The sequence below is a fragment of the Poromitra crassiceps genome (genome assembly GCF_964638095.1).
Source record: "Poromitra crassiceps genome assembly, chromosome: 22".
Classification (NCBI taxonomy): Eukaryota; Metazoa; Chordata; class Actinopteri; order Beryciformes; family Melamphaidae; genus Poromitra; species Poromitra crassiceps.
The window spans coordinates 18769196-18789195 of NC_139647.1; the positions used below are offsets into that span (position 1 = coordinate 18769196).

A 20000-nucleotide genomic window follows, 5' to 3' on the forward strand; every position below is an offset into this window, starting at 1 on the left:
GTCTTCTTTGTCTGTTTTTGTCTTCAACACGTCAGTTTGTGCCGTCCACCGCCATTATAATGTGTGGACCCAGGGGTACCCGGAAGTAAATGTAAACATCCAGGTGATTTGGTCTATATAGCATTACAATATCCAATGTTATTATTACCTATGAAATAATAAAGGGGGATGATTCCGGTTTCATTTATTTTGCCCATGGCTGTTGTACTGTAATAAACAGTGTCGGCTTCACGAAGAGGCCCCTGGTGACCCCCCCCCCCCCCCCCCCCCCCCAAAAAAAATGTCAGTGTGTTCTCCAGCAGCATGAGGCCTGGCCGTCTGAACCTACAGCGCCAAAAATGTTTTATAGCCTCAGATCTCAAGAAGTATTTTCGGTCCTAAGTGCTTTTTCATTGTTCAAGATTTCCTGAAAGAGCTGCAGCAAAACATGTCCATAACCTTTCTGCTTGAGTGCTTGACCAGTGGGCACGTCTGTAAAGGGTAGCCTCGTGGGTACTCATAGAATCCATTCTCACTCAGATATCTTGAGGTGAGAGGTCAAGGAAGGGTCCCCTTTGAAATTGACCATGCCGGTTTTTCAAAATTCATTATTTAGCCCCCCTCCCGACAAGGTAGCATGGCATTGTTGGTCGCAATGGATGCTGTAGGTCTTAGTTTCATAGCCTCCAAGTATCTTCACTCTAGATTTAAGAATGAGCCCACTAGAGCTCGAGTCATATCGGCCACAGACGCCAGTAGAAAATCAGGGACATTTTCTACCTGTAAACCTGGGTACTGCTAGTTATCCTGCAGCTTTAGCTGCAGGGATTCATTGGTGAATGCTAATAAGCTTTTTTTGCTCACCAAAATGTCAAACTTTGTACAAAAGTGACAAGACGTTTGGTGCAGAAAGGGAACCAACTAAACTTAAAAAAAAAAAAAAAAAAGTATGTTTAAAGCTCATGTAGTCCGATCACAAAGATCTCACCAAACTCATTGCCTTCATGTGCAAATATCTTTATTTGTCACGTTCACATATTCCATTGACTGAATATTGATCAATATCAGTGCTGTATGGGTTGATAACTCTGCTGTACTCCAATATGTGGGTATGTGTCCACGGTGTGTGTGTGTGGTATGTGTGTATGGTATGTGTCCACGGTGTGTGTGTATGGTATGGGGATGTGTGCGTTGTAACAATGCCAGCATGTTTGTGGTGTGTGTGTATTTAGTGTCTGGGGTGTATTTGACATGTGTGTGTGTGGCGTTGGAGTGTGTAACACAGGATGTGTGTGCGGGGGCGGCAATCCCTGCCCGCAAGCTGGAAAACAGGGTTGCTGAAGTTGTTGTTGTAGCTGTTGTTGTTGAAGTTTCTGATAATGACGTTGTTGCAGTTGCTGATACTGATGCTGCTGATACTGTTGTTGCAGTGACATCTGTTGCCACGGTAACCCTGCCTCCTCCTCGCCCTCCTCTCGGCAGGTGAAAACGGGCACGGTGTAGGAAACGGCGTCGGGGGCGTGTTCGCCGGGCAGCACCCGTAGGCGCAGGGTGGAGACGACTGTGGGCGGGCGAGGCAGGAGGGAGAGAGAGAGCAGGGAGGGCGGGAGCGAAGAGGGCGTGGAGAAAGACTTGACCAATGGGGCTCGTCGAGCCATCTCCTCCCTCCTCTTCCTCTCCTCACCCTCCACCCGTTCTCCTCCCCTCTCCTCTCTGCGTCCCTCCATCCCTGCCTGTGCGGCGCTCTGCAGCACCTCCGCTCCTCTCTCGGCCACTCCGGCCCCATCTTTTACGTCACGCCCGGGGTCAGAGACAACTCCGGGTCCGGATCCGGATCCAGATCCAGGTGAATCCTCCTCCTCCTCCTCCGCTGCTGAAGCCGGCCTGGAGCTGCAGCTGGAGTCGGAGCTGGACTCGGGATCATCGTCCGAGTCGCACTCGGGTGCTGACCCGGAGCCGGCGGAGCTGGACTCGCTGTCGCCTCCCCCCCACCGCGGCATGCAGCGCCCCTGGGCGTTGTAGCAGGCCGCGCAGCGAGACAGACCCAGCAACTCAGGACCTGATCTTGGCTGGACAGACAGGGAGGGAGGGACTGTTTAGCTCAGGGACCCGCAAGAGTCTAAAAGGCTTGAATACACTAGACAACTTTCAAAATAGATGAGGGACCACACCACTACGCGACTTGTCACAGCAACTGAATCTAACTGAACGCACCAAACACATGAAAACACGAGCTCTCGCAGCTACTAACACTGGAAGCTAGGTGATTTTACCTTCAAAATGAAAGCACTCATTTGACACGGAAGTATATCAAGACCTTAAAGTATTGGGTTTGAGAGAATTACTACTCAATTACTACAGTAAATTATTAGGTATTAATATTTATATCCCTAGTAAACAGTCAGCAAAAGGTCAGGCAATAAGTAGGCTGTAAGAAGTTTTTTTTTAACCTAGTTTGAAAGTGACTTTGGTCAGTCATTGAGTTAGTTATGTACCGGTAGTATTTTAGTCAGTAAGCCAGTCACTTTGTTGGTTATTCAGTCAGTCAGTCAGTCAGTCAGTCAGTCAGTTAAAGGTACTGTATCTGTTATAGTGTGTCGCCTACTGTCTAAAGTGTGGTCAGTTACCTTGTGATGTTTCAGACTGTCTGCAGACTGGTTCTCTATGGAACCACCAGAGTCTGACTGCTGGCTGGCTCCTGGCTCCTCTCCACTAGACAGGACTAGAGAGAGAGACGGAGAGAGAGAGAGAGAGAGAGAGAGAGAGAGAGAGAGGCAGAGAGAGAGAGAGAGACAGAGAGAGAGACAGACAGAGACAGAAAGACATCAGTTGATTATTTTCTCCACTAGGCTGCAGTGTTTCCTTGCGCCGTCAGTTTCCTGGTGGATTCCTGTGTTTTAAGGTAAGAGTCACATAATCTGACACAGACTCACCACCTCTTCTCCTCACACCTCCACTCATCCCTCCCCCTCTTTCACTCCCTCCATCGCTCCTCTCCTCAACAGCCTGTCAGCGAGAGAGACGGAGAACACCGAGTCAGGGTTTAGTTTAAAGGTGGACAAAATGCTATTTTACAGATGGATTGGTAGGAAAAGGGAGACAGACAGACAGACAGACAGACAGACAGACAGACAGACAGACAGACAGACAGACAGGCAGACAGACAGACAGACAGACAGACAGACAGACAGACAGACAGACACACACAGACAGACACAGTACCTCTTCCATTGGCAGTTCCCAGGTCAATCCTCCAGCAGTAATACCCAGGAGCAAACTGCTCTTCTCCCCCAGGCCGTCAGTTCACTGCAGGTTTAAAACAAACCTCCTTAGACCTCACAATAAGCTGTGCCTAACACACGCAGAGCAGTTTAGTTTCTTCACACACACCTCACAGCGGTGGTCAAAGTACAGTCGAGGCAGCTCCTATCGCACGGTTTCATTGTTTTTGCTGGAGGGGGAAATAGGGTGAAACAGCTGGCATTGTTCAAACATGTTACAACAAAGCCCCACCCAGTTTTCAGACATATTTCTAGCCGGTGTAGAACAGTCGGTTTATGGATGCAATAATCCACGCCATGTTTTCCTGGAAAGACTGCCGTTCAGTCTGATACAAGTTCTATCATTTTAACTTCAACAGTATCGGTGCCAATCAAAATATAAACTTGGTTCAAATAATTAGCCGACTTTCTTACATCAAAATCAGTTTTGGAGGTGCTGTAAAATCTGCATGTAAGATCAGGAAGGAAGTGGATGTGTACATTAGCGATCGTGTGACTCTAGCTCAGGGGTCGGCATCCTTTTTGATATGAAGTGCCGTTTTCAAATTTGCTGGTAAATCAGTGTGCCACACCAAGATTAATCACACGCATCTAAATTTAAATCTCCAACGGATCTGTAATGTTATTCCATCCAAAATCAGCACATTGAAAAATGGGAGCATTATGCACGATACACAGCGCGGTCTTTCTCTGTCTACTGCGCTGGTATTTTTCAGCTGCTTTCTGCTGCCATGGAAGGCAACCAATCAGAGGCAGAGTAGATTGGGTCACTACCGTAAATAATATGCTAAATAACAGGCCGTGCAACTGCAAATGGCTGTGAAGGGTATTTGCGAGGGTATTTCAACTAGAGATGTAACAGTATGAAGATTTCATATCACGATTATCGTGACCAAAATTATCACGGTTATCGTATTATCACGGTATTCGTAAGAAATTGCTGAAAAGTATTGACTCACTGAAATCATTTTACGTTTTATATTGAAAACTCGGACCCAAAAAGGATTGAGACACTCACTGAAATCATTTCTCCAAGGCTGCACGTTTGCATCTGGGAGACGGTTGCCAACTTTGGTTGATGATGGGACAGTATTTACCATGTTTTTCAAAGCACTGTAATCACGGTACCACGGTAATCACGGTACCACGGTTTTAATGATAATGAAAATTTGAAACGGTGCGGTTATCGTAAGGAATTTGATCACGGTTATCATTAAAACCAGTTATCGTTACATCCCTAATTTCAACATTTCTACAAAAAAATATCTCAATTGCGCACTTATTGCTACAGTGCGCTGCCGTGCCACTGGGTACCCCTTGGCGTGCCAGAGGTGGCACCCGTGCCACGGGTTGCTGACCCCTGCTCTAGCTTATAGACGGTTTTCACGGAATGGTCAGTTCTGCACTTGAATGTTTTTTTTTCTTTTATGTCCATAGCAAACACTGCAACAGGAAGTGAGCGGGGGTTCAATTTAGAATGTTTTTGTTGTCAAGTTAAAACCGTCTATAGCTTGTTTGCAAACACGTGATTCTGATGATGCTGATGATGACATCGCTGGGGGGGATGTGGAGAACGGAGGAACGCGAGGGAAAGCAAGAGGGTTGGATGGATGCCGCTCCACGCTGCATTGCTGCAGGTATCGCCAGAAGATTGCAAAACATATACAGTAGGATATTATCCATATACAACGAAAATAAACGATTTTTCTAGCAACTTCGCTAGTGCTTTCCTATGTAGCCTGCTGCTGGTTGGCCCCCCAGCATGATCATGTGGTTTGCAAACAACAAGCCTTTGGTCCAGGTGACGTGATGTCACCTGAAAAGAAGCTATTCCTGATTGGTGGAACTGGTCCTGTTACAACTAAGCCCATGTTACAACAATCCATTCCCCCGGTCTCCCCTACTACAGGAAACCGGTTTCTATCTAGGTTCAACAAGGTCGAAGTACCATAATAAACATAAACATACATACATTTTTCGACTTGTACCCTCAGCCCCGGGGATGAAGATTCCTGTGCTCAAAAGCTTGTGGGAAGTCCAGAAGTAACAACAGAAATGAAATCCACTGGACTTAACAAGAAGAGTTGAAGACTTTGTCACCTTTCATCCGAGAGAGACTCAAACCTATGGTGGTGAGGACTTCCCAGGAGAGAGTGATGAAACACCTTCAACTCTTTAAGTCCAGTGGAATGTGTTTTTACACCTTACCACCTGGATGAGTGAAAGGAATCTACACGAGACAAATACAAATATAATAAATAAAATATTAAAAAAATATATATAATCAATAAAATATAATCAATAAAATAGTCGTTTTAAAGCAAATGACTTCTCACTCGCCACTTTTAAAATAATGAAAACGCACACATACCCAGGTCGGCAGCTTGCCCTCTCCAGTGGAGATGCAGGACGCAGTCTGACATCACCATCAGGTTCGGCAGTAATCATGTGTGTGTGTGAATGTATTCATGTAGATTCCATAGATTGATGTACGTGTTCCCACACCCAGGGCAGTGTGTGTGTGCGTGTCCCAGGGGAGTGTGTGTGTGTCTGTGTGTGTACGTGCAGAATGGGAAACATCAAAATCAACAGTCTAAGTAGACAATGGTACGCGCGCTCGTGCACGCACACACACCCACACACACCCTCTGTGTAAACACACACCAGGATAGACCACCTGGCCTCTTTACTCACCCCTATCAGTGTGTTTCTAATTCTAAATTCTAAAAATCTAATACTGTAGTTTTGAATTGTCTCTAGATTCCAACTAAGGCTACTTGCCAAGAAAGATGTTGCTGTATGAATTCTGATTTATTCTTTAGACAGGTTATACAGGTGTGTGTGTGTGTGTGTGTGCACGTCTACTCAAGTGCATGGGAATGACATCACACTCCCCCACCCCACACAAACACACATGCTCTGACATGCATGAATTGCACACACACACACCCTTGCACACACAAAGAGAAAGAGGAAGAAAAAGACACACACACACACACACAGACACACTCACACACACAGTAAGTTGACTGCCGTTTAAAAGACAGAGTTTTTATTTCGACCTTGAAAAGTCTGATACAACCACACACGTTATCTCGTGCTGGACAGTTAAGGCATGAAAATCTCCCTTCTGGTTTGGCCAAACTGTACAGGCTAACACACACTCACACACACACACACATATGTACACACACGCGCACACACACACACAGCCGAGCTACCATGAAGAAATCCATAATACCAAAAATAAGGTTCAGTTGCAGATCAACAGTTGAACTGACTTCACATCTTTTCTCTCTTCTCAAGTCTTTTCTCTTGTTGTACCTACCCCTCCTTCTACCCCTTCTTCTCTGGAAGTATTTACCAAAGCCACAGAGAAACCCTTTGTCCACCTTTTACCACAATAACCACCATGCTGCCACTCTTAAGTCAACAAAATGTGCTTAACCCATTGATACCTGATGCAGCATTTGTGTGTGTATCCCTTTAAGACCGCGAACCGCGTTAACGCGGTTCGCGGTCTTAAAGGGATACGCACACAGATGAGGGATATACACACAAATGCTGCATCAGGTATCAATGGGTTAAAATGGTGTTGCTACTACAGCAAGGCTGACTTTTATACAACTTTATTCTTATTTAGCGGTTTTATTCTTTTAATGTCATATATTCCTCCTTTATTTATTATTACCTCCAATGTTACCTCCAATTGTCTCCAATTAGAGTCCAATGTTGATACTAAACTGTCAGGTGACAAAAAGTAGAGGTTAAAGCCCCTGGAAAACCCACATCCACAAAAACCTTCTAACTATGTAATTCAGGGTCTTATGTGCATAACAGTAAGCATCTAAAAGTATTAGACATTAGTTTCAATCCAAATCCTAAATATTGCATGGGGGGGGCAATCTGTAAACATGCTTAATCACTGTTACAGAGCGGGGGAATTTGAACGGTGAACGGGAACGACGTCACTTCCCGGGTCCTCTCTCAAGTGGCCATTCGAGGAACTACAGCTTTCAGGATTTACTTCCGCCACTTCCTCTGAAAAACCCAGAGCTATCCCGCTGGTTTGAACGTTAAATTGAAGTTACTGTTGTAACTTTTTTTTTTTCCCAGGGGCTTTAAACCATGTCACCTTCCTATTTGCTGCATCTGCACAGACTATGTAACCGACTTTAAACCTAAACCCAAACCTATTTCTAACATTAACCCTAACCCAGACAATGAATCTATCATTATTATTATTAGACCAATTTGAACCTGAGTACCTTACATTATAATCACTTGTACTATCCAAATAAAGTGTCACAGACTTTTCTCTTATTGTCTCACAGCAAACACTGGGAGGCCCCTTCCTTCACAGTATTTAGAGAAGGTGAAAGGACAGATCAAATGAAGATAGGAGGAGAGGAGGGAGTGAGAACATCAAGCGAGGAGAGTTGAGAAGTTCAACGTCAGTTCTTGGCACAGAACAAAGGTCACTGGACACGACCTCCATATAACTGTACATCATTCATATAACATTACATCTTCATTTTTCTTTTACCACTGATTTCACTCCGTAACGTTTGAGACTTTCAAAATAACACATTTCAAAACACATATTGTGGTGAGAGTAAGGCGATTCATTCATCCCAAAAAACACTGCTGAAAAAACACGTCACATGTCAGTGAGAGGTAGCAGGCCTCCATTAAGGTGAAAGGTCACACATAAGGCTACTGCAGCTTCATCTCCAAAAGAAAAAGACACAAAATACTCCAATCAGCATCACTGTCATCAGCCAGAGTACCGATGCCGTCACAATGTTTTGTTTTGACTCTAAAGTGCAGAACCACCAGGGGGGGATAATAAAAGTGGGTTTTGTTTTCTCCCCTGACTGTTTGAGTGTGAGGAGGCCTCAATGCCTGATTGGCAGACAGACATGTCAGCCAAAGAGCTGCTGGATTTCAGGAAGAGAGATAAGATACAGAATACATTGGGCCAAAGGCAGGAGGACATCCTAGACTATCACCTGACGCTGCTCATGATCACGTGCGAATCCAGCTGCCTTGCAAGGTTACCTAGACTAGCCCATTACAGGAGTTTATCTAGACTAGCCCATTACACGTGGTTAGACTAGCCCATTACAGGAGGTTACCTAGACTAGCCCATTACAGGAGGTTACCTAGACTAGCCCATTACAGGAGTTTATCTAGACTAGCCCATTACAGGAGTTTACCTAGACTAGCCCATTACAGGAGGTTACCTAGACTAGCCCATTACAGGAGTTTATCTAGACTAGCCCATTACAGGAGGTTACCTAGACTAGCCCATTACAGGAGGTTACCTAGACTAGCCCATTACAGGAGTTTATCTAGACTAGCCCATTACAGGAGTTTATCTAGACTAGCCCATTACACGTGGTTAGACTAGCCCATTACAGGAGGTTACCTAGACTAGCCCATTACAGGAGGTTACCTAGACTTGCCCATTACAGGAGTTTACCTAGACTAGCCCATTACACGTGGTTAGACTAGACCATTACAGGAGGTTACCTAGACTAGCCCATTACAGGAGTTTACCTAGACTAGCCCATTACAGGAGTTTACCTAGACTAGCCCATTACAGGAGTTTACCTAGACTAGCCCATTACAGGAGTTTACCTAGACTAGCCCATTACAGGAGGTTACCTAGACTAGCCCATTACAGAAGGTTACCTAGACTAGCCCATTACACATGGTTAGACTAGCCCATTACACGTGGTTAGACTAGCCCATTACAGGTGATTACCTAGACTAGCCCATTACAAGAGGTTACCTAGACTAGCCCATTACAGGAGTTTACCTAGACTAGCCCATTACAGGAGTTTACCTAGACTAGCCCATTACAGGAGGTTACCTAGACTAGCCCATTACAGGAGGTTACCTAGACTAGCCCATTACAGAAGGTTACCTAGACTAGCCCAGTACAGGAGGTTACCTAGACTAGCCCATTACAGGAGTTTACCTAGACTAGCCCATTACAGAAGGTTACCTAGACTAGCCCATTACAGGAGGTTACCTAGACTAGCCCATTACAGGAGGTTACCTAGACTAGCCCATTACAGGTGGTTACCTAGACTAGCCCATTACAGGAGTTTACCTAGACTAGCCCATTACAGGAGTTTACCTAGACTAGCCCATTACAGGAGGTTACCTAGACTAGCCCATTACAGAAGGTTACCTAGACTAGCCCAGTACAGGAGGTTACCTAGACTAGCCCATTACAGGTGGTTACCTAGACTAGCCCATTACAGGAGTTTACCTAGACTAGCCCATTACAGGAGTTTACCTAGACTAGCCCATTACAGGAGTTTACCTAGACTAGCCCATTACAGGAGTTTACCTAGACTAGCCCATTACAGAAGGTTGCCTAGACTAGCCCATTACAGGAGTTTACCTAGACTAGCCCATTACAGAAGGTTACCTAGACTAGCCCAATCCAGGAGGTTACCTAGAGTAGCCCATTACATGAGTTTACCTAGACTAGCCCATTACAGGAGTTTACCTAGACTAGCCCATTACAGGAGTTTACCTAGACTAGCCCATTACAGAAGGTTACCTAGACTAGCCCATTACAGGAGGTTACCTAGAGTAGCCCATTACAGGAGTTTACCTAGACTAGACCATTACAGAAGGTTACCTAGACTAGCCCAATCCAGGAGGTTACCTAGACTAGCCCATTACAGGAGGTTACCTAGACTAGCCCATTACAGAAGGTTACCTAGACTAGCCCATTACAGAAGGTTACCTAGACTAGCCCATTACAGAAGGTTACCTAGACTAGCCCAATCCAGGAGGTTACCTAGAGTAGCCCATTACAGAAGGTTACCTAGACTAGCCCATTACAGGTGATTACCTAGACTAGCCCATTACAGGAGGTTAGGTAGACTAGCCCATTACAGGTGATTACCTAGACTAGCCCATTACAGGAGGTTACCTAGACTAGCCCATTACAGGAGGTTACCTAGACTAGCCCATTACAGGAGGTTAGGTAGACTAGCCAATTACAGGGCCAACACAGATAAACAGAGAGTAACTCCTGGCCCGTGGGCTATTTAGAGTCTCCATTCACCTGACTTGTTTGTCTTTGGACTGTGGGGAGGAAACCGGACGGGTCCAGTTTATTTATGTGTTTTTTAGTCAAAAAGAAAAAAAGATGGCACATTTAACATATAAACTTCTAGTAGCGCAAAGTACAGTAGAAAGAAACTTTGGTGCCTACACATATAGGCAGCTCTCTGTTCTGTTCGGTTCTGACTCGGCCCATCTGCCCCAAACCTTCAAAGTCAGGAGGCTGGCCAGGCACGGGCAGCTCACCAGCAGGGTGCAGTGCTGCATTTCTCCCCCCGTCTTTTCCCAGAGACGACAGACCAGAGGAGGCCCGGAGGAAGGAAGAGGATGGCGCCTGGCGAGTCTCCAGGGGACGGGAAAGTCTGAGAACTTCTTGTTTCTTTTGACAAGGAAAAGGTAGTTCAGAGTTCTGCTTAGATGATATGACATTTTTGTTTTGGCTGTTAGATGCAATATAACAGGTAATAAAGCACCTCAGAAACTTCACAGAACAAAACTCCTGCCTGTGTGATCGTTTATCGGGGTTTGGCCTCGAAAGGCTATGAGTCATGTCCCACAGCAACAAAATACACTCTGGATTTCATTACATGAACTTCAGAACTGTTGCTAGCTAACAGTATACATTCTCATAGATGACCTTCAGAGATGTGGCTAGCTAACGCTATACATTCTCAGGTCAATTTCATACAATGAACACGAGACCGCAGCATTTAAGCCGTCCAGAGAAAGTTGACTCGCGCAGTTGAACCTGTTCCTACCTGGGAGCCGCCCACTACAATCACAGTCTGCCACTGAGAACCTCCATTGGATCAGGTGGGGATTCAAGCTAGATAGATGCTTCAACGTGAGCCTGGCGTTGGGACGTTGTCTGGGGCAGCTCGTCGCACTCAGCTTGAGGGGGTCCCAGGGAGGGGACCCCCCAGCAACATGAGCAACTGTGTGGTTTCACTATGATTTCAATGACTAGAATTTAGCCCGAAGGAGAGAATGTAATACCGGTCATAGCTTTCACTCTCTCCTGTCGTCTCCCCAACGGCCAATCACAGTTCTTGCGCAGGTTCACCTCAACCGCGTCGAACCGACGCTCTCTCACATTTTCTGGGAGCTACACGCAAGCCTCGCCGGCAGGCTCCTTTCCTGCGCCGGGGACCTTCACGTCCAAGCATAAATTCCACTTAAGTGCCTTGCTCAAGAGCACCTTAACAGTAACTGCTGAGGACGACAAGAACATTTTCTCATTCACTTTGACCGACCAGATGTTTTTCACAGGATTCGAGCATGTAGTCACAACTCACAAGCCTGCTTAACAGTGTGTCCATAGTGTACGTGGCAACCTGTCGATCTGTAGAAAGCGTTCGGGCAGCTCTGTGGGTTAAAGTGTAAAACGTACTCACAATGTTGTCGTTGTGGGTTCAAATCCAGCTGAGGATATCTGTCAGATATCTTCCTCTTTTCACGTCTTTCTCCAGTGTGACCAGTTAAAACAGAAACGCGTAAAAAAACAAACAGAAAAAGTCTCCATAAATAAAACGATTCCAAAGTGCATGTGTTTGGCAAATCAGCTGACTTGTAGAGTAAAAAAAAGCACAAGAATTCCTGGAGTCTTAAATTCAACCAGGTTTAGACGATGTCAGCATCTCGATGGAAACATCTGCGCTGTTGCCAACGGAACCCGACAGCGCTCGAAGATCTTGACCTTTCCCAAAGTTCAGCCGGTCCGGATGGGCGGGTCTTCAGATCGACAGGTCAGTGTCTGTGTCAGTGGGCGTGGTCTTTGGGCTCGCCGCGCCCCCTCTCTCCTCGGGAATGGAGGACGAATCGCCGTTGAGGCTGGACAACACACCTGGAACACACACAGAGTAATACCCACATCAATTCCACAGCTGGGTGGATATGTCAAATCAGGTGTGTGTGTGTGTGTGTGTGTGTGTGTGTGTGTGTGTGTGTGTGTCCCTCTGTCTTACGGTCAGTGTCATAGAGAGAGCTGTCGGAGCAGGTCCTGTTCCTGTGATGAGTCGACCTTTGACCTCCACACACATACTCCTTAGGAACACCTGACCTGAAAAACACACATAATTAATTAGAGTTACAGTGATAACACAGGAAACTTTATTTTCTGAGTCAATGTTCCCAAACAGTCTTTTAGCAGATTAGGTTGAGATGGCCGCCATAGAAAGAAGTTTAATTTGGCTTTATTTGAAGAAGAAGAAGAAGAGGAAGAAGAAGAAGAAGAAGAAGAAGAAGAAGAAGAAGAAGAAGAAGAAAATTATGGAAATAGAAGAAGATAAACAAAGTATTCATTTTGAGGCATCTTTGCTGGTCTCAAAGATGCTGTGAGGGTGTGTGGACTTAAGGCTGGCTCACACTACAGGATTTTCGGGCCGATTTATGCCCGATTCACCCCTCCCGAGAATCGGAGGAGAAATCTGGCCTGGCAGCTTGCCAAGCTTGGTCGGGCCCGACGTTCGGCACCGATTATCTTGTAGTGTGAGCTGTTTGCAGATCCAATCTTAAGCCTCCCGATCTGCTCAAAGCCTCATCGGGGCCGTCCCGATCATATCAAACATGTTTGATATTTAGGACTGAAAATCTGCGCGAATACATCATTCTGCTGCTGCGCGAGACTCCCGTCGTTAATTGACGCGGCTCATTTGATGCGCTGCACTGCAGGCATTATAGGCTACCAAATACCAACAGCACAGAACCACGAGTATTTGGGGGAAAATGTCACTAATTTATATCATAATGAATGACCAATGAATAAAAAGTTGTTATATCGTAGTTTTGAGCCCCTGCCAGTCAGAGGCTGTAATCTCCTACCTGTCTTATCAGGCAGTGTGGGGAAAAAAGGCTTTGCTGCTGCGGGAAGCAATCCAGTCTATCCAAACTTTTGCCGATCTCATGACATGCAGCAGGGAAATATATTTTGGTAGTGCATGTGTTTGTGTTCTCCCTTGTACAGACAATAGACTCGCGTTGTTTACACGCATGCTAACTACCGTGAGATTCATTTGTTTGGCGAGACGGGCATGAAAATGAGGAAAAGAGAGAGGTGAGGTGGGGGGCGGAGGCTTTGGTCACTGCTGGAACCCCAAAAAACGAAAACAGAGGTCGGAGTATGGCCGGGGCATCCATGTGATTATCCTGCCGATAATCTTAATAATATCCTGTAGTGCGTGGTGCGCCACATTTACAAATCTTGTAGTGTGTGCATGTTTGAGATTCTAGGGAAGATAATCTGGGAAGATTCTCCTGTAGTGCGTGTCACAGCCAGATTTCAAAATCGGCTAGGATAGTCAGAATCCTGTAGTCTGAGCCCAGCTTTAGTGTATGTAAAGACTTATAATATCATATCTCTGATTAGGCCAAGGTCAACATTATTACCTAAGTACTATTTACTTACATTCTCTCCTAAACTAGCACACAGACACACACACACGGCCTGGGGGAAACAAAGGCATGCGGGAGTTAACCCACTACAGCTTTGCTTATCTAATAAAATCTACTGTAAACGTTGTAAAGCCTCAGACAAGTGTTTTTCTAAGAACAGTAATGTATACAAACCAGTGTTACCCCCAGATAATGTCAGCTGTCTAAAAAAGCCACGACTCAAGCCATACTGATGTAATTCCTTGCAATGGCATTTAGACCACGTGGCACTAAAACTATATTGGAAAGCCATACTAAAATGATCTTTAACAGCATGTAGAACACACAGACACACTATGACACTAAAAAGTAACTGTGCACTGAAAGTTTGAAACCAATACTGATGCAATTCTCTGAAACACCATTTAGAGCATTGACATTAATAATTATTATAAGCAGAGTCAGTGGCTCACAGACAAGTTTAGGAGGAACGCAGATATTCAGTAATCAAGGTGTAGCAATGCTGCCACCTAGAGGGCCGAGGTGATTGTGACGCTCAATCGAGCACAATGACAACGTGCATATTCCTGATACATTTTCTGCTCTTTCTGCCTATTTGGTTGGCAGGAAAGCGTGGCTGATAGTCTCCTGTTTGGATCAACTAGGCTCAGGGTGCACTTGAAGTAAGAGAACTACACAATGATAAATACTATGAACGAGGGAAGGAATGAGGGAAGAAGGGAGGAAGGATGGATTCTGTCTACTGTCCCTGGGCCGTCTCGGCATCGTTCGGGAAGCTACGCTAACGATGCTAACGTCAGCGTAGGGCTAATGTAGGCTCAGGTCTGGCTGCCTAACGACAACAGAGTGCCAAAGTCACCCCCTCTCCCTCTCCATGGGATTTCATTCGCCATTCATTTTTCCATAGACCTTGTGTAAAATGCTTATAGAAATTGTTTTACTTGGTCAAACCAAGCGATTCAACTATACTTAAGATCAGGGGAGACCATGTAACATTTGACTCGCTTTCTTCGACAAAAAGTCGACTTTGGCCCAGCAAATTTCGAATAGTGTTTTTGCTAGAAATGCCCATCCCTACTAGATAGCATAGATAAGCATAGTGTATGTGTGTGTGTGTGTGTGTGTGTGTGTGTGTCAAGTCAAGTCAAGTCAAATTTTATTTATATAGCACCTTTCATACACAAAGGCAATTCAAGGTGCTTTACAAAAAAATAATCGAAAAAACAAGCAGCAAAGCATGTGTGTGTGTGTGTGTGTGTGTACACACTCACCTGTCAAAGCTGTATGTTCCAGGGTGACTGATAGACCTCTTCATCTGGGCAGAAAGACAGACACACACACACACACACACACACACACACACACACACACACAGACAGACAGACAGACACACAGACAGACACACACACAGACAGACACACACACAGACAGACACACACACAGACAGACACACAGACAGACAGACACACGCACACACAGACAGACACACAGACAGACACACACACACACACAGACAGATAGATAAATACACTGGAGGTATTTTCCACAGTCCTGTACAATCCTGAGAAAACATTAAAAAAAAATACTATCTAAATATTTACCGAAATAACGTTTCCGAACTTTTTTTGGGGAGTTTATATCCATACCGATAATAAACATTACAAACACAACAGCAGCGCAAGGGGCTGGAGTCCCAACAAACGGCCAGAGAAACTACTTATACAAAGATTTAGTGCGATTTGAAACGATCACATGGAGGATTCCTCAAAGACTGCAGGTCAATCTATGGCAGCAGTTGATGCTTGGAAATTTAATTTTGCATAGATATTTAATTGTATTTTTCCTTCGTGTTGACCTTTGTTTGGTGGAATTCATTCTAGCACCTCCAACTTAATAAAGCATTTCTGATTTTGATTGGGTTGTTTTGGATCGTGTTAAAAAGGCCCTTTGTACTTTGCATAGAGTATACATACCCGCTCAGGGGGCCGGAGGTCAGGGGTTAAACTCTGGTTGGCCAGCGTCATACACTCTTCCAAAGTCCTGATGAAGGTTGCACAGGTCGCACTGAGGAGAGAGGACTGGAGAGACAGAGAGAGAATATAATATATAATCATAACTGTCATCATAACTACATTTATAATCACACTATGTTCACACATGGTCATTATTAACTGTGCAAAACATCACAGGGGGACTTTGTCGCTTTTCAACCCACTTTGTATGATTCACACTTAGTTTGCCAAGTCATCCTGTGGGACAGATTGGACGCTCTGGTCTGGTGGGCCGGTTCTGGCCCCCGGGCCATATATTTGACAGCCCTGGTTTAGGATAAATAGGGAAGCTGTGTTTGTTACCTCGGAGGTGGGCGTGGCCTGTGCATCAGCGCTGTGCTGTGATTGGATTGTTTGGACCTGCTGGACCAGGAGGTCACAGTAGAGACGGAGTTCAGACATCTTAGTCTTCAGACAGTCTGGACCTGGCAACACACACACACACACACACAGTTGAGATACATCTTAGTCTGAATCTTCATCATAGGTAAATTTACAGTCGCACACACACACACACACACACACACACACACACACACACACACACACACACACACACACACACACACACACACACACACACACACACACACACACACACACACACACACACACACACACACACACACACACACACCTCTGTGCTTGTGAGTGTCCAGTGTTCCAGCTTTAGACGAGCCTAAAGCCACCAGCCACATCTGTCTCTCTGCAGCGTTGACGGCTCGGACGTAGAAATGCTGTTCGCCCGGGATTATCAACTCCAGACGGGCCGGATCTGTAGGATGGACTGAAACATAAAATATATATGTAGAAAAAAAATATATATATATATATACATTAACATAAAATATGACATTTGACTAATGCTATTATCCAAAGCACAACGTGTTGACAGAATGGACAATATGCCAGATCTGCACAACGGACTGAAATCTAAGTATATATGTACTGTCTGTATGGCTAATCAAATGTGAAGTAATGAAGAAGAAAAAAGTAACATTTAACATGATGATTCTATTTGTGTACACATTTCCCCCCCCTGCCTCTTCCACAAATAAGTGCTCTCCTGGGATCGTCTACCAGACGTTTTTCGAACGGCGGTCTAACCTTTGATGTCACAGACAGACATCTTGATGGATCCTTTGCTTCCTTTACCGACGTCGTCCTCGCTGTCGTAGTAGGAGATGACTCCATTCTCTAAGACGAACCAGCGGGGCTGCCAACCTGAGGACAGAACATAAGCAACACATTATACAATATTAAATATTTTATTAGCAATAATATACGCAAGACTCTTGAGATGATGCGGCACTTGTCCTCTTCTCCCTACTTATACTCCCACCACTTACTCTGGAGATGATGCACCACCACTAGTAACATCACTGATAGTCTCGCTGGCCAGCCTCCTCTCCCTTCCGTCGGAGGGGTCTGGCGCCGCAGGTCTCCATAGTGGGATTGCGATGGGCGGCGCTTAGCGGCAGCGCCCTTGGAAAATAGTTTCAAACAATCCAACTTGCCGTTTTCAGCGTGTAGCAACGAGCTAGCGTGTAGGTTTCTGCCGTTAGCTTGCTAGCTAGTTAGCGTTGTTGTTTTCACTGTGGCGGCAGGGGAGTATTTACAGCGACACACACGGAGGAGGGAGCGGAAGCCGCTCTTGATTGACATGGTCGGAACCAATGACAGCGCTTCTTAATCATTGAGTGCCATGGACGAGTATGTTCGTCAATTGGTTTAGTAACGTAGAGTGCCAAGGACGAGTATGTTCGTCAATTGCGTTTTTTGACGGTGGGACGTGCATCAAAGCCAGATCCATCTCCTGTGAAAGTATGGTGGCTGTTGAATGTGTAAAACCTATTTTAGGGACCCATTAGGTGGCGACAGTGCTCTCCAGATTAGAGAAAGGCGAGAAAAAAAGAGAGAAGAAGTCATGGGGAAACGGAAATCGCATCGATATGCATGAAGCATAACGTTAGCTGTGCCTGTGAACAGCAGTCATCTGCTGCCACAATTGAGCCCCATCCGTGTCCGCTGCGATAGCCCATCCATATGATTTAGTTGCCGACACCAGCGTCTTTCTGAAAAGTTACATTATTCTCAGCTGGGAGCCGGCGACACGCTGTAAAAAAGCGGGGGGATGCAGCGCACTTTTCAGTGCAGAGCAAACTCAGAGCAAACCGCAGCAGAGACACTCCTCCCACCACGGAGGAGAAGGAGGAGGGGGGTGGGGCACGCAGGGCACTACAGCATACAACCATTGACAGTACACACAGACCCAGGCAGCAGCAGGCTCGATGCATAGAGAGCAAACAAGCTAGAATAGGCTATCTGATGCCCACCAGCAGTAAATCAAGACCAGCAAGAAGGTGTAGGGTCTGCGCACGCAGGGGCCAGCGCTGCTGGTTGCAGCTAAAAAATATTATTTGGCCAAACAAAATTCCTTTGTTTTCACTCTTTTATTGAAGGAAATTATTTTTGAGGTGTCATTATATCAGAAAATATTAGCTTCAGAGTCAATGATGTGCTTGAAATGCTTCCTTTCACAAAAGGCTGAATATCTCAGATTCTAAATTGAAACGTGTCTTTTTGCTCAAAACAACCTATCTTCTCCGGCTCATAACTAAAGAACGGAAAATGGTATCAATAAACTTTTTTTTGCAGATGATAGAAGAGAGTCTCATCGTTCTTTGTGCGTGTTCGGTGTTTACATAGTAATATCACACAATATTCTGTGGGCCTCGAGAAATCACTGAAAACGCTCTGAAACTCTGGCACTGGGAGCGTCCGTTCTCCAAAAGTGGCTGGCACTCAATGAGTTAAAGTCGAGCTGAACTCATAAATGACTTTTCTTTTCTTTTAGTTCAAATACCTGGGTATGCAGTGCACCTATTTAATAATGTATGCAAACAAAATCACAAAAGTCTAATTTATTTAGTTTTTCACACTTTTTCACATCAAAAGTTAATTTTTCAAGATTTCATTGATAACAGTAATGTACAGTTTGCTGACGTCACCTAGTACTATCAAATTTCTACCCCATTTCAACCAATCATATCACGACATGTCAATCAAATCTTCATTTCAGGATCATTTTCTCTTCCAAATGAAGTAGAAAAATGGCGCCTAGTGCCTGTCATCTGGCAGAATTCCTATCCCATAAACTAACTACTAACTTGGCCAATTGTTAGAAACATGAACACAAAACAAAACTATAATCTCTAAGAATGCAAAGAAATGTAACTGGCTCGTTAAAACGCGCATTCCAGGGATATCGTATTTACAGACATAGCGTAAAAGGCTTGAGAGTGTTTGAGAGCGTGGTTGTCAGAGAGGTCTGCCCTCGGAGATTCCAAGCGGGCGGGCAGCACCCATTCATCGGATTGGCCGCTCCCTCCGCACAAAGCAGCTGGCTGCCTGGTACTCCGCGGATCCCACTCGCGTAGCACGACAACACGCTGAATCCCACTCGATTTGGGGGTGGAACACGCCATGATTGACCAATGCCAAAGCCAGTCGACAGAATTGTCAAATCAAATCATCGACATGATACTATGACCCGCCTCTCCATTTGTCATCTCAGACAAATTATGTTTTCAGTCTGAAACGGACTGCGACGCACCTCCAATGGGAAGCAGAGTAGAGCAGGGGAGGGTTTATCCCAGTTATGGAGACCTGCGGCGCCAGACTCCTCGGACGGAAGGGAGAGGAGGCTGGCCAGCGAGACTACATCACTGATGACATCACCATTTTATTTATTTATTATTATTTATTTTTTTTACCTTTATTTATACAGGGGGAGTCTCACTGAGAGCAATGCTCTCTTTTTCAGAAGTGCCCTGTTCACATTCACACACACATTCCTACCTGGAAGCTGACCAGTACAACCACAGTCTGATCTGCTGGCCACTGATCAGCTCCACTGGAGCGGTTGGGGATAAGGGCCTTGCTCAAGGGCACCTCGGTGGTGGTAATGAGGGAGCGGCAAGCGCTGCCTTTTTACTTTCCCCACCCAGATTTATCCTGCCGGTCCCGGGGATTGAACCGATGACCTTCCGGTCACAAGCTCGCTTCTCTAAAACCATTGGGCCACCACTGCCCCATTGCTCAAGTGACATGACTGATGACATCACAATCGCTCAAGTGACATCACTGACGACGTGGCATCAACACTGATAGAAATCGAGGTGGTAAAGCAGGTGTAACCAATAGC

General features: G+C 45.4%; 2 protein-coding genes across 4 annotated transcripts in view; both read right to left on the reverse strand.

Annotated features, from left to right (window-relative positions):
* Positions 1-1014: 1014 nt before the first annotated feature.
* LOC310795877 (uncharacterized protein) lies at positions 1015-5807 on the reverse strand. 3 transcript variants are annotated; one of them, XM_083657968.1, is made up of 7 exons: positions 5632-5807; positions 5233-5490; positions 3370-3430; positions 3202-3285; positions 2913-2985; positions 2607-2701; positions 1015-2048 (listed from the first exon to the last, which is right to left on the reverse strand). In XM_083657968.1, the coding sequence occupies exons 4-7, from the start codon at positions 3208-3210 to the stop codon at positions 1044-1046; spliced, it is 1182 nt and encodes a 393-aa protein (XP_083514094.1). In that variant the 5' UTR covers positions 3211-3285; positions 3370-3430; positions 5233-5490; positions 5632-5807; the 3' UTR covers positions 1015-1043. The 3 variants fall into 3 exon arrangements, with proteins under 3 accessions (XP_083514094.1, XP_083514095.1, XP_083514096.1); XM_083657969.1 differs by lacking the exon at positions 3370-3430; XM_083657970.1 differs by lacking the exons at positions 5233-5490; positions 5632-5807 and having other exon boundaries at positions 3202-3378.
* A 6278-nt stretch (positions 5808-12085) lies between these two features.
* Positions 12086-20000, reverse strand: part of plekha3 (pleckstrin homology domain containing, family A (phosphoinositide binding specific) member 3) — a gene marked incomplete at its 3' end in the record, with an annotated part of 8753 nt that continues 838 nt past the window's right edge. Inside the window, exons 2-8 of the mRNA XM_083658456.1 lie at positions 16901-17017; positions 16431-16580; positions 16097-16218; positions 15716-15820; positions 15014-15057; positions 12317-12411; positions 12086-12195 (exon numbers count right to left, since the gene is read on the reverse strand). Of these exons, the coding sequence (XP_083514582.1) occupies positions 12086-12195; positions 12317-12411; positions 15014-15057; positions 15716-15820; positions 16097-16218; positions 16431-16580; positions 16901-17017 (743 nt within the window). The remainder of the gene's footprint in view (positions 12196-12316; positions 12412-15013; positions 15058-15715; positions 15821-16096; positions 16219-16430; positions 16581-16900; positions 17018-20000) is intronic.

Bases quoted from the DNA above. Each gene is read 5' to 3' on its own strand.
- LOC310795877 (XM_083657969.1), bottom strand. The intron at 2,702-2,912 runs GTGAGTCTGTGT...CTCTCTCTCTAG, and splicing joins AGGTGTGAGGAGAAGAGGTG to TCCTGTCTAGTGGAGAGGAG. The intron at 2,049-2,606 runs GTAACTGACCAC...CTGTCTGTCCAG, and splicing joins ACAGTCTGAAACATCACAAG to CCAAGATCAGGTCCTGAGTT.